Raw genomic sequence first — 14,842 nt, 5'->3', positions numbered from 1 at the left:
GTGTACTACTTGTGACCCTGGTGAAGATGATTAAGTTTACAAAATCACCCCACGGGCTGTGCCCAAGAGAAGCCAGCTTGCGAGCCCACAGCGTTTCTGCGAGATCACAGCTTGATTAGGACCCTCTCTTCATGCGAGGGCGACGGTGGCACGTAAATGCCACATCACTGGCAGGCATCTGCTGCAAGCGTGACAATGGTGCTTTTCCAGTTTTGTTTTTGAAGTACTTTGGAAAGTCTGCACGTCGTCTAAGACAGCCAAAGGGCTTCTATTTTCATGCTTTCACTAATCTAAAAATTTTTCCACTTTTTATAGCTTCAAGTTAACAGGGGTTTATTGTACTGCAACAGCAGTTAATCACCCCAAACTTTGCGCAAGACTTATATAACTTTGTGCAAAATCTACCAACTCTACACTAAAATTATGAAGAGGACGTAATAATGACAATGACAGTGGCAGCATGATAATGGCCCATTGTTGATCGATATCCAAAACAGTGAAGAGCAATCTTTGCAAGGAAACACTGAGAATTACTGCTGAGTGAGCATATTGCAATGAGGCCACATTGAGGCCATTACAGAGCATTAATGCAGAAAGCTCCCACAGCGAACACCTCCATGTTCTCAAGAACAACTTTTTTGCGATGCACATGTTTTCCCTACGCTACAGTGACACCTGATGCATCAGCCTTTGAAATGCATGCACAGAGCACTACACAAACTTGTAAGCATAAAAGTTCCACGATAGCTCAGTGGTTAGTACATCTGGCTCCTGTCTGTGCACTGCTGAAGGCACACGAGCTCAATACATAGTGGCAATAGTGGGGCAAACTTTTTTTTTGCCATATGGCAAGGGCAAGGTAGTAAAGTGATGAGGCCAGCGATAATATAACGACTCCACTTCAATACTTTTCCTTTTCGCACTTTGGCAGTGGTCCCAATGGAAGTCTGGCAACATTATCACCAGTAATGGCTGATCGTGAGTGGTGGATGATAAGTAGAATCAAGCCAAAAAATAACTGACTTGCCATTCTGGAAAGTGGACCCATACGGGGAACCATTTGCCATCCCTGCGAAAGTGGATGCCTGGCAAAGCTGTTGAACACCACCACTACAACTGCTGAGGGGGGTATGCAATGCTTTATTGCTTTGGAGTAATGGTAGTAATGGTAATTTTGGCAGCATGCCGCCGCTGGTCGTATTGCTGTTTCGTTTCCCTTCACTGCTCCTTGTATTCATGCTGCTTCTTGGGAGTCTTAACTATGCGTTGCCTACCTATAGCAGTGCTGCAACAACAGTGAAATCAGTTGCTAGGCTGGTTCTTTTATATATGAAAGGCTACAGTGACGTCACTCCACACGTCGCAAGCTGTCGTCGCCGCGGCAGCTTGCACAACAGTAATCTTTACTGGGAAACTACATGCTTCGCATTGTTATCAGGAGCATCACTGATGCGGTTTGGATGCTTGTTTTATGCTTGTTCTTTATTGAACCGAATGCTATGCTGTAGGTTGTGTGCGTGATACCAAGAATGGATGCACTCTTCGTTTCAATCACTACAGGTACCGTTTTTTTTTTTTTTCCCCTGAGAACGCACCGCGAGAAATCTCGACCAACTAGAGGCTAATAGCTTCACTGTAAAAATCCTTACATTATACAGGTCTAGGTTGCTCGACAAATGACGCCACAATGATGACATGATGATGATTGCAGTGGCACGACAATGAAAGCATAAAGGAAAGTGCAAATGAAGCACAGTAAACCCAGATTCAGGCATGTGCCACAGTAAAATTACTAAAGTAACCATACAATGAGTCATTCGAAATCTCTGGGTTACTCAACAAGTAACATCAAAAATGATTACTGCCAGAACTACAGTGGCTGTTAATATTTGTGAAATGGCTCACATTTAAAACTAAACTAAATTATGTGGTTAACATCCTGAAACTGCAGTGAGTCATGAGGGATGCCATAGTAGAGGGCTCTGGATTAATTTTATTCACTTAGGGTTCTTTAACATGCACGCAAAGCCGGTACACAAGCATTTTTGCATTCCAGCTCCACTGGAACGTGGCGGTGGCGGGGAAAAAGACTCGTGACAGGATCCATTGAATATAATTGCCCCACATTTCATTTATTTAATATAGCATTGTCTACATGAGCAAACTGCTGCTTCAAGATGAACACTGGCTGTGTGAAGAGGCATAAGCAAGAGGGTCGTCATCTTGCCATCATGGTCAAAGCTCACAACACAAGGAATTCTTTCAACACAAGTTCGCAGTGCAGCATCCATTGCTTAAAAATTGTGAATACAGTCCGGTGTTTCCAGCATACTTGTAGGCAGCGGCCGGCGTTTCTGGATACGTCACACCAGCATTGCCATGATCACCTAAAATTTGCCCCCCCCCCCCCCGCATAGTTTGGTGCATTGGATGTGGCTCGCAGCAGCACAGTGATCAGCTATTGTTGCAAAAGATGAGCACATGTGTGCTGCAAGAGAGCATTTTTGTATTTGGTGAAGGTGCAAACTCAGCACACTCACTTCAGTGCGCCCGAACGGTAGGCCAGCGCCACCGGTCATGCTGACTGCAGCGGACGCTAGACTCTCTGGGTCGAATTTTCCCTGGCGTAGCGCAACTGTCAATGTGCATGCTGCCGACATACTCGCACAAGCGAACACATAAGACGTTTTGTTTGACCTTCAGAAAGTGCGCGATTGCCGTAGAGATAGGTGAGAAAAGAAATGTGCTACTCGTGCCACTCTGTGCAAGGAAACACAACCGCATGTTGCTATCTAGTACACTGTAGCACAGCTAAGAGATGAGACACCTGTGGAGACACCATAAACTCAATCATAAGTTGAGGCACAGCCTTGGAGTTTGGCGCATCATAGGCCCCAAAATCAGAAGTAGTGGAACATCCAAAATAAAATTCGAACTGCACGCCATGGCGACGTTTAGAAGCAGAGTGTTGTGGGCCTGCCCAGCTTCACCATAGACTTTGTAGTGCAAGGCATAGAAGAAGGAGCAGGAGCACTGTGAAGGGGATCAGAGGCGATCTTTGATTCCCAATAACTCGGCTTCTGCTGAATGTATAGAAGTACTTTTTTTCCTGCGAAGTGTTTCTGAAGTAGTCTATCTTAAGTTTAAATGCATTTCCTGACTTCGATAAAGAGTGGTTTCCGGCCTCTTTAAACAACAAAGTCCAAAGGAAAAAGCTACAAACCATCAATGAGTGCCTTACTCATCAAGATGAGCACAATATTTCATATTTGCTAGGGCCATGGCAACTGTCAAGTTCTTCAAGCACATGTGCATATGAGGACGCTGCACGGCCTACTTCAGGCCACAGAAGCAGATCTGGAACGTCCAGTGATACTGCAGGTGTCACATAGAACTCAACCGTGCAACGAAAAGGTCATGCCAATTTATAACAGACTCATGATCTCACCTATGCATCAAATCTCAACAAATAGTTCAAGTTGCACAACAAGAAATGTTCATCCTCAGCAACCTATCACCTGAGAAAACAAAGCGAACTGCACTGCAGTGAGAATAAACAGAGGCGCAAAATGCTTACCATTTGCGAAATAATGGGGGAGTCGTTATGTTCTTTGAAGAAAATCTTGGTCCAGTATCTTTAGAGCCCCGTATACTTGAATGACTTGAAAGCTTGAGTCCAGTCTAGTAATTCAAGACAAAAGCCATCAAAGAAAAAAAAATTATATTTGCTCCAAGACCGCTTACCGACTAAGTTACAGCTTGAACAATGTAGAAGACAAAAAAGATCTGCATTCAAGTATGCTAAATAGAACCTGGCACCTGTCTCACGATTACCAGCAATGTCTTGTACATGGCTAGCACAAATGCTACTGTATTTATTCGAATCTAGGCTGACAGTTCTTTTTTTTTTTTAAATAATTGTATACCAAACTCTAGGATCAGCTTAGATTCGAGGATTTTAAAAAATGTGCCAGTTTGTAACTGAACATGATAAATATGGTGCATAGCTAGTGCCAACTAGAAAAATCAGTATTGTAGCTGCTACTAGCCGCACCAGTAGCAAACTGAAGTACACGAGCGACGTCACCATTTTGGCCTTTGTTGTATCGGCGTGTGGCGTGGCGTTATTGTAATGGCACCACACAGGTGATACCACTATGCTGCCACTTTCAAACTAAAAGTTGTGCTAGCCGCAAAGTTGTGCTAGCTGATCGCCAAACGTTCAAGCCGGACGAGACTTCAGCATGGATGACAAAAAAATTCGCAGTTCCGCCAGAAAGGCGGAACACTGATTACGATAGCAAATTTGTTTTAGCAGCCATATAAACTTGTGAACATTCAATTACTAACTAAATTAAAAAATTAAATTATAGGGTTTTACGTGCCAAAACCACTTTCTGATTATGAGGCACGCCGTAGTGGGGGACTCCGGAAATTTAGACCACCTGGGGTTCTTTAACGTGCACCTAAATCTAAGTACACGGGCGTTTTCGCATTTCGCCCCCATCGAAATGCGGCTGCCGTGGCCGGGATTCGATCCCACGACCTCGTGCTCAGCAGCCCAACACACTAACTAACTAAATTAACAATGGTAGAATGTGTAAGTGTGACACAATGAGGATGTAGAAAGAAAGACACATGGAGACATCGCTGTCTTTGTGTATCTGCTTCTTTGTTCCTCGTTCAGTCGTGCTTACACATTCTATCATGGATTCAAACCAACTAGCCCATCAAAGCGTTTTAACTAAATTAACCAGCATGGTGTCATGCGCGCACAGGTAAACACAACACACATCGCTCGATGACAGCGGAAACTGTATGTGAAAATGCTGGAGTTAGGAATCGAGGCAGAAGCCACGAGCTAATTGACTTCCGCAAATCTGTTGCTTCAATGCGTACAAAACGTCGAAAGCACAGCACATACAAAGCTACCAGCACAACGCACTCTGCAAACATCCCAAATCACTTTGAAGATGAGGCCTGCGCGGGTGTGCACTTTAGCCACGTCGCAGAGCGCTTTCAAGACACACGAGCACCAACAAAGCGTCCCTATGGCGTCCATGATTTGCGTAGCCAATGCGGTAGTAGACGTATCGGTTGTGTCCACTCTGTACGGAGCGATGGGCGAGGAGGACATAGAGGCACCGTAGCAGCGGCCGGAGAAGAATGCCCCTGCTCCCTCGCCTTACCCCCCCCGCCTCGCGCGCCACAGGAGAGGGCATGCATCCGTGCCACGTTCCTCGCTTGCGCATGTGAGATTGAACCGCGTTTGCCGGCTCACCCTCACATGCGCTTTCCCTCATACGGAACCTTGCGGCAATGGAGACGGCAGAAATCTGCCTGGAATGTCCATATAATTGCTATCGCAATAAAACGTCTATCGTTGGAGGTGGCAACGGGAGGCGCCTTTTGTGTGTGCTGCAACGAGATCACAGTGATAAAGATGATAAGCGCATGATAACAGAGGAGCTGTTCACCGAGATCATGCTGTGTTTCGCCGCGTACGAGCTGTGCCACAATCTGTGCATGCATGGGTGTGCGGATGCGAGCTTGCACGCACTTGCAAGCGTACGAGGCTAGCAGCGATGATGATGTAGAGTGAGCTCGACATGTTCATATTAAATAAATACTGTTTTCTGTTTGTGAATGCTGTCCTCACTTTTTTGTTCGGCCTACATTCAAGGCAAGTTTTTTTTATTTTTTTCAGGCTTCGGACATTTGGGGGTCGGCTTAGAATTAGGGCTGGCCTAGATTCGAGTGAATACGGCAAGTTTAATTTTTCTCTTATACTGGGCCGGCTTAGATTCGAGTAAATACGGTAAGTTTAATTTCTCTTGTACTAGCAGAATGAAGTGTAGACAATGAAATACACATAAGCCAGGGATAGCACTCTTAAGTTTGGTCTTGAACCCCCCAGAGACTCCAAGAATTGCATGATGAGAAAATCCACGAAGTTTCTCATAGTGCGTTCCTCGTATATAAACATCTTTTTTTGGCTGCACCAACACTCAGATTCTAATTCAAGCTTGCCAACACAGGGAAAATAGAATCGACTTCTAACATAAAGCAAGGAAAAAGAAGTAGGGTTGAGATTATGTTACCACTGAGCCCAGAGAATAGACACTCATCAGCTGAAGTGCTCCCGCTCTGGAGCTTAGGCAGTTGCTCGTCGTTTACAGTACATGCTTCAATGCTGCCACTGCCAATTGCAATAGCTTTACCCAGAAATGAAGCAGGGACGTGCCTAGCATCTCAAAGATGATGAGTCGCATTATTTTTAAAATTTTTACATGGCATTACAACAAAAGAAAGGGGTGGGTGGGCGGGGGGTAGAAAAAATTCAAAATGTAAGCAGACGTAAGCAGCACAATCTATAGAAAACAGGGTAAAGTGTGAACAAACAATGTCAGTGCTAGTGGAAACGAAAATCAAGGGCATCAATACTATCTTGGCAACCTCTCATCCAAAAACGAGAAAAAATTTGAGTATACTTCAATTGATAGCTGCAGCAGGCAACCTGCATTATAGTTATTCATTGATAAATAAGGTCCTATCGACTTTGTGGAGTGACATACCTTAAAAAACACTAGCTTATGCAGAGCTCCTCGCACGCTCTCAAAATCCACGAGTACAAGCAACTTCCATACACGGAAATAAAGGTTACCGAGTTCAGCAAAATCAAGTAAAAAAAATGTGACATATAATATGGTTGCTCGTATTTGCCAAACGCATGAAGTAAACGAGAGATTATTTGTGCTAGTCCTGTGCTTAAGCACATTACTTTCCCAGAAAACTCAACAAACACGACATTAAAGTTACATTGTCTTTGGGTAACGCATGGGAAGATATGGTAGTTCCACTATTGGTTTCGTACCTCTTACTTCACTATAAGAGGTGACAAGACACTTCAAAAACTTTTTTTATTTTTTAAACAATTTGAAATTTGCACAGTTATTGTAGTTTATGAGCCGATTTCAAAAATGCAATTATTTTTTTTATGATAAATACTTTTTACGATATCCAAAAGAGGATGTTCTTTGTTTGGAGCCTAGCTAGCTATTTGACAGCAACTTGCACAATAACGTACAGCACATGGAATCGATTATGAGTGTTCATAGTGTGTTGTAAGCTATATATAGTTGTTTTAGGCCATTTTGCAGCAGAGTTATAGGTTTTCAAACTTAAGGGGGTATGCTAGGGTGAAGGGTCAACTTTTGAAGCGCTCAACCAATTTTTATCAAATTTTCAGGGGTAGTTGATCTTGTTGTCATTAAAATATCTTTCAAATATCAGCACCCTAACGCAACGAGAAAGGAAGTTATAACTGGGAAATTGAGCAATCTTGTGTGTCAACTTAGGAAAACTATCGTTTACAAAATAATTAAAATATTCAAATTATTTGTCATTAGATCCGTTCTAGATGGTTTGTAGTGCAGGATAAGGTCAGTTGCACATTTTTTATGTCATTTCTGTAAAAGTGCCATCACTCTGAAAATGAAGTTTATTATTTTCGCTGTCATTACATGTCAAAGATGTGCTAAATATAATATGTTGAAAAACACTTAGGCATCTGAAAAGTACTTTATCTTGTTCCTCACAATATTTCCGTCTAGAAAACACGTTGGAGGAAGCATTTGGAAAAGCAGTTTGGAAGTGATACTTTTCCTAAAGCTCTTTCTTTTGCAAAAAGTGCAAACTGAGAAAAATCAATTCAAAGATTTCAGACCATGGCGTTTATTCTTATGATCAGAAAAAAATTAATCAAAGTGCCCTGCTGCATATGTCGAGCCCTCCTCTTCAACACAACGCTGCTCTGCGGCGATCGTTTCAAGGCATCGGCAATTTTTTTTTTCAACTTTAGAGCTATCCATCGCTCTTGCCTGCGCACGTGAAATGGCTTGCTTCGTTGCTTCCTGAACGTGCTTATTCGTCTGGACTCCATGTTCAAGTTCGAGCTTGTCGAGAACTCTCTTGATGCCACGTGCTCCTTCATTCAATTCTAGCACAGCCAGGACTGCTGCAGTCTCCACTGTTCTCAGTGATGCTAATTCTGTCTTTGGGCACCTTTTCCATAGAAGAGCATTCAAGGACTCGTTTGCATTCTGTGTCTGCATCCTTGAACATCGCGCAAGAAGCTCTGGCTTCCTAAGCCTGTTGTAGAGAGACACCAGCTCTTTGGCAACATCTCTGCTGAAAGCTGGACGATGGGATCTTGGCACTGGTGGCTTGTCCGCTGCAACTAGGGCTCTGTGCCGATTGTAGTGACACCAAGAGTCCTCACCAACTGGGCAAGCGTAATGTTGTGGGACTTCATCTGTTGAGTTGGAGTGAAAAGGCGTCACAAATACTTCTCGTTGCATTTTTTTTTTACATCTGGAGCATTGTCTTTCAGGGCAGATGTATAGTAAGCAGTGAGTTTTTTTACAACACTTTGTGTCAGCTTCCCCTTGCCTCCTAGACCTTTCGTCGTTTTCTCTAGTTTCTCAATTTCTCTTACAAGCGCGAAAAACAAACGTCCTAACGTGGGCATTCACTTTGCGTTTCGTTTCTTGCCCACTATGCGGCCGCGTCTGGAAAAACAGCATTCAGAGTCGCGTTCGACGGGAAATGCGCGCCACCAACTTGTGAAAAAAATACATTTTCTTCCTTTCTACTGCTCAGATAACTACCAAACTTGGTGAGAAGATTCTTTATTAAACAAGCAATTCAGAACAACTCAGAACAAAAAACACATTTTTTTCACCGAAATCGGTATTTTAGCCCCGCATCCCCCCTTAAGTCATAAAAATGCTCATATTGATATTCTTCAATTATCAATTGGGCATTTTTTGACTAAGTTTGACTAAGTGCTGCCCAGTTGCAACTGCTGACGCCAGCTTTAGCACGGTTAATTTTTGAGCGTATTTAAGGGCAAGTCATTATATAACGAACTACTGATTTAATGACCACTTTTCGCGGAACTATCAAGTTCGTTATAAACGATTTTGACTGTATAACAAGTAAATCTGGCTACTCGGTGTGTGCACTGAAAGAAAAAAGAATGCAAAATCTTTGGGAAAAGAAAGAAAATGCGAGCCACTACACCACACTCACCTTGGTGCCATGCACTGCACGGCTCGCCTTCGTCGCATTGGCAACCTCTCCAAGCCTGGGCTTCTCCCATCTCCCTTCCACCCTCTTGTTGACGTTGTAAAGACGGAAGGGAGATGGGCGTCGAAGGCGTGCTTTACACGGGTGCGTGGCACTAAGGCAGGTTTGGCAAACCGGCTTGCATTTCTTTTTGGCACACTCATCCAGTAGCCACATTTAATTGTTATACAGTAAACTCTCAGTTGCACGAACGTCAGTTTATCGAATATTTCAGAATAACGAACTTTTGAAAAATCCCCGGCAGTTTTCTTATAGATTCTATGCAAAAATGTTTCACTTAAACGAATTTCGGAACAGTCAATATTTCAGTTTAACGAACTCGCTAGGAGGACCAAGGCTTATTTTTACGATCAGAACCGATGCCCGCCCTCATCAAACCGCCGCTCCAGTAGCAATGTAACGTCGCTGGCGCTACAGCGCCCCTGGGGCAAAGCGGCGGCGCGGGAAACGAACGGCAGCGAGGCATGGCCTCCGAGATAGCCCGCACAAAACAAGCAAGCACGCAATCTCGGAGGCCATGCACAAAGTTACATCGCTGGCGCTTACAACGGCACCAGAGCAAAGTGGCGATCTGTCACACCACAAACCACGTGGTGTGTGTTTTTTTCCGACTGGCTAGTCATGGCATGGTCATCGTCTTTCTTTTGAAGAAGAGGCGAAGAAGACAAAGAGGCAACTGCCAAGCCAGTTTCGAGCCTTATAACTCTAGCGGAGGTTGTAGGTTACATTGTAAAGTGGAGAGACTTTGTGTCTCAACAGCAAGCTGTGCCAGAAGAAGTGTACAAAAACATTGACTCTTTGGACAGTTTTGTTACTTCCTGTGCTTTAAAAGTACAAGTGCAGAAGAAGATTACAGATTTCTTTCGAAGTGAGAAAGGCAGCATTATAACTGTTATGAACCTTGTACTTGTTGATATGTACAAATTCCATTTCACACATTTCTAACACTACGGATGCCATGTCTTTTGCTCCATGAATTGCACTTCAAACTTTTGACTCTGTATGCCATGTCTTATGTTGGTCTAGTGAATATTCAGTTTAGTGAACTTTCAGTTAAGTGAACTATTTCCTTCGGTCCTTTGAAGTTCACTCAAGTGAGAGTTCACTGTAGTCAGTGATGGGGCATGGGGAACATTGTTGTAAGTGGCTTATTTTACCATAGAACACATACAAACGTTTTGATGGGGCAGTTGCTCATTGTTGCATGCGAGTATTGTTAAAGGCGTCCTGAACCATCCCTCAGGCTTGGTGAAAAAATGCAGTCTACGGTTACCATACGCTGTTGTGAACATCTTGGCCAAAGTTTGCAGTGACAAACGGCGTGTGGAGCTCGCAAGCGAAGTGTGAAGACACCTTTTTCTTAAACACTCTTTTCAACAGATGCCTTCTCACTCTTTTCGGGCGCTATATTTCATTATCTAGCATAATTCCAATGCAGCTGCTATTCACCAATAGCTTACGTCTAGAAGGGTGTCTGGATCAGTGCCCTTCTTCCTACTATTACTGTGCATATTGTAACATCGCAGAAGTCACATATAAAGATGTATTTACAATATTTACACGAGAGACAACGATGCACAAACAAGATGGCTGTTGAGAGCAATTCCTACACATTACCTACACCTACCTACACATTACACATTACATTACCTACCTACACATTACCTCTACATGTTAAATTGTCTTCTGACTGGCGCCACTCTTTCTTGCGCCGTAACATTACCCTCGCCTTTAAAGGCGCCATCTCGGCACTAACTATGAGGGAGGTGAACAAACGGCAAAGTAAGGCTTCAGTCGGGAAACATGCACAACATCCGTGGGGACACGCGAGTCCAGCAGAGCAGTCTCGTAGTTCACATCGCCAAGCTGATGGAATATTGTGTAGGGCCCTGTGTAGTGCTGCAGCAGCTTTTCAGACAAGCCGACGCGGTGACCTGGTGTCCATAGGAGGACAATGGAGCCAGAAAGAAATTGAACATCCCTATGTTGGCTGTCGTAATAGATCTTCTGTGCGGCCTGAGACTCATTGAACCAGGAACCGGCAATCTGACGTGCCGTGTGAGTCCGTGCAAAGACGTCTTGAGCATATTCAGTGGGTGTTCTCGTCGAGAAAGGAAGCAGTGTGTCAAAGGGCAAAGAAGGGTGGTGGTTGAACAGAAGGTAAAAGGGTTTCCGGCGGTCTCGTGACGGGACGAATTATAGGCGAAGGTCACAAAGGATAACATGCTGTCCCAATCACTGTGGTCATCAGAAACGTACATAGACAGCATTTCTGTCAACATGCTATTGAGTTGCTCCGTCAGTCTGTTTGTCTGTAGGTGGTAAGTGGTGGAAAGCTTGTGCTCGGCAGAACAGAAGCTAAGTAGGTCTTCAACTACTCGGGATAAGAAGGTGCGGCCGCGATCAGTGAGGAGCTGCCAGGGTGCGCCGTGATGGAGGATGATGTCATCGAAAAATCTGCCACCCCAGTTACACAGCTTGTATGGAAAGCGTGTGTGATCGCGTACCGGGTGGTGTAATCAGTCGCGACAATGACCCGCTTATTGCCAGATTTCGACATCAGAAAAAGGCCGAGAAGATCGAGACCAACACGAAAGACAGAATTGAGACGATTGATAAGAACACGCAAGCAGTCATCAAATCGTCATTCAGTGCGGATGTTGTCCAGATCGGAAATGGCCAGGACGCAAGAGCCGGTGTCATGCGCATCATATTCAGGGCGGTCAACAGGATGATGGGAGAGGCAGTCTGCGCCCTTGTGCAAATAGCCTGACTTGTATAAAACAGCAAATTAATATTCTTGGAGCCATAGCGCCCATCTACCCAATCGTCCAGTAGGGTCTTTAAGTGAGGAGAGCCAGCACAAGGCGTGGTGATCAGTAACCCCGGAAAATGTGCAGCTGTACAAGTAGATGCAGAATTCGGCAACTGCCCAAACTAATGCCAAGCACTCCCGCTCAGTAATTGAAAAATTTCTCTCGGAGAGTGACAGGAGGCGGCTTGCGTATGCAATTAGGCGCTCTGCGTTACGTTGCCATGGAACAAGTACAGCCCCAATCCGTGTGAAGTTCAGTGGCGGCACATGGATCATAATGAGCCAGCAATGCGAGAGCCGTGAGCAAGTGAGGAGAAGGTTTTGGTTTGAGCAAGACTCCATGTGAGAGGAACGTCCTTCTTAAGTAAGTCGATGAGTGGGTGAGCAGTTTCGGCGAAATTCTTTATAAAATGACAGAAATACAAGCACAGCCCAACGAAGCTTCCTACGTCTGCAGTGGAAGACGGAACAGGAAAGTTCTGGACAGCGCGAATCTTATCAGGGTCGCGTTGAGTGCCATCGGTACTGACGAGATGGCCAAGAATGGTACTTTGACGACGTCCAAAGTGGCACTTGGATGAGTTCAATTGCAGGTCGGCGCGTCAGAAAACGGCAAGAATAGCTGATGGACGTGTCGATGACTCGTGAAAATTGGTGAAAAGACTACGACATCGTCTAGACAACACAAATGTGGACCATTTATAGCTGCAAAGTAAGGAGTCCATCATTCTTTCGAAGGTTGCCGGGGCATTACAAAGGCCAAACGGCATAACCTTGAATTGGTAGAGGCCATCAGATGTTATGATGGAAGTTTTCTCATGGTACATGTCATCTACCGAGATTTACGAACAGCCTGGTCGGAGGTCTATCGATGAAAAGTACTTGGCTCCGTGCAAGCAGTCCAAGGAGTCATCAATACACGGCAAGAAGTAGACATCCTTGCATGTGATTTTGCTGAAGTATCTGTAATCCACACAAAAGCGTGAACTGCCGTCCTTCTCGACAAGGACAACAGGGGACGCCCACAGACTGCTAGATGGCTCAATAATGCCTTTAGTCAACATCTTATTGACTTTTCGTTGTATCACTTGTCGTTCAGCATGTGAAACACAGTACGGCCGGCGGCATATCAAATTGGTGTCTCCGGTGTAAATACGATGGGTGACCACTGATGTCTGGGCTAAAGAGCGGCCGTCAAGGTAAAAAATGTTGCGGTAAGTTTCCAAGAGATGGCGGAGGTCAGTAGCTTGTGCCGGAAGAAGATCAGGTGCAATCATCTTGCTAAGTTCATCTGTGAGACTCAGTGAACGGCGGTTCCTGTAGAGGGTGACAGAATTTTGGCGTCAAGAGCCGATATCTCTCGATCGTTCACAGGCCAGATGTCACCCAAAGACATGCCTCTGGGAAGAATGTGAGCCGAGAAGTTAAAATTAAGGAGAGGGAGCAAAGTCTGATTGCCTGTATTAGTGAGCATGGTATGGGGAACGGCCAAATTTCTTTCAAGAAATATGTCGGTAGTGGAAGGTATACATAGATGCCGTCAGGAGCAGATGGGAATGACAGTAGAGTGACGTACGTAGTGGCTTGAGGCGACAGGCGGATGTCTTCAAGAAAGCATAACCATGGTTGTGTGAGTGGTGGACTATAGCAGCCGTGGGGGCGTTCAAGCTGAATGACAACAGTAGATGCGCAATTAAAGAGGGCTGAATGGGATGATAAAAAGTCTAAGCTGAGTATAACGTGATATGGGCATTGTTCCAAAACAACAAACAAAACAATCGTTAGGCGCCCCGCGATGCCAATGTGAGCGGTGTACATATTAAGCATGGTAGGCGTTGCTCCGTTTGCGACCTGGAGGGTGCATGATGCTGTGGGTGTGAGAACTTTGTTCAGGCATCGGCACAATTGGGCACTCATCACGGATACGTGCGCGCCAGTGTCAATGAGTGCTGGGACATTGATGCCATCGACTAAAACGTCCATCAGGTTCTGTTTGGTCAGAAAAGTGATCAGTGGGCTTTGCGGTTGAGTCGTCAATGCAGCATAACCTCCGGGAGCTGCATCGCTTAGTTTTCCAGAGATGGGCGTCAGGGCTGCATTGGGGACAGTGGGTGATGAGCCTGTGGCGATAGGTACGATGGTCGACGAGCTGGTGGCGAAAGGGACTGGTGACGTCGGATTGACGATGAGGGATCATTCCAAGGAGCACGAGCATCATTGTTTGGCTGTTGCGGTGCCAATGGAGGCTGGTAATGACGATCACTCTGTTCGGGGCGATAATAACTGGTGACTAGCAGTCGCAGAGGGGAGGAGACAGTACATTTTTTGCAATGGCGAGCAGCGTGACCAATACGTCGCCAGGCAAAACAGATTGGCCAATCGTCTGGTTCGCCACTCGGCTGGATTTCAGTAGCATTCAGGATACCGTAGACCGGGGGCCGTATTCTGAAACGTTTGCCTTCTGCGAAACTCACATTCACTAAATAAAGCGACTGCTTACCCGTTACGTCAACGTGCACTACCAACATGTGCTGTCGAACGCTTCACATTGCATGAGGGAGCGCACCGTGCGATCGGTGCAGTGCTTTCTCATGATGTCGGGGACAGGGTGCGTCGGCCCATAGGCTTTCGTTCTCGGGTACTTACGGAAGCCGAGCGAAATTATTCGCAGCTGGAGCGCGAAGCTCTGGCTCTAGTTTTTTGGGGTCTTGAAATTCCGACAATACATGCTCGGTAAGCCATTCACACTGTTGACTGACCATAAGCCGCTTGTGAGACTTTTTAATCCAGATAGGGCTGTACCGGTGATGGCCACCCGAATCCAGCAATGGGCCCTGCTGCTGAGTGCATAAGACTACATCATCAAACACCAGCCGG

The 14,842-nt window shown here is 45.2% G+C and overlaps 1 protein-coding gene across 2 annotated transcripts in view; it reads right to left on the bottom strand.

Moving 5' to 3' along the window:
* The window catches only part of Mps1 (dual specificity protein kinase monopolar spindle 1), a 134,547-nt gene that overhangs the window by 85,131 nt on the left and 34,574 nt on the right, over positions 1-14,842 (bottom strand). For both annotated transcript variants that reach the window (XM_075695494.1, XM_075695502.1), the window contains exon 7: positions 3,578-3,681. In XM_075695494.1, the coding sequence (XP_075551609.1) occupies positions 3,578-3,681 (104 nt within the window). The remainder of the gene's footprint in view (positions 1-3,577; positions 3,682-14,842) is intronic.

This window comes from Dermacentor variabilis, chromosome 1 (genome assembly GCF_050947875.1).
Source record: "Dermacentor variabilis isolate Ectoservices chromosome 1, ASM5094787v1, whole genome shotgun sequence".
NCBI lineage: Eukaryota > Metazoa > Arthropoda > Arachnida > Ixodida > Ixodidae > Dermacentor > Dermacentor variabilis.
Note: the sequence above shows the minus strand (reverse complement) of the source record. Positions and strands in the feature narration are given on the sequence as shown.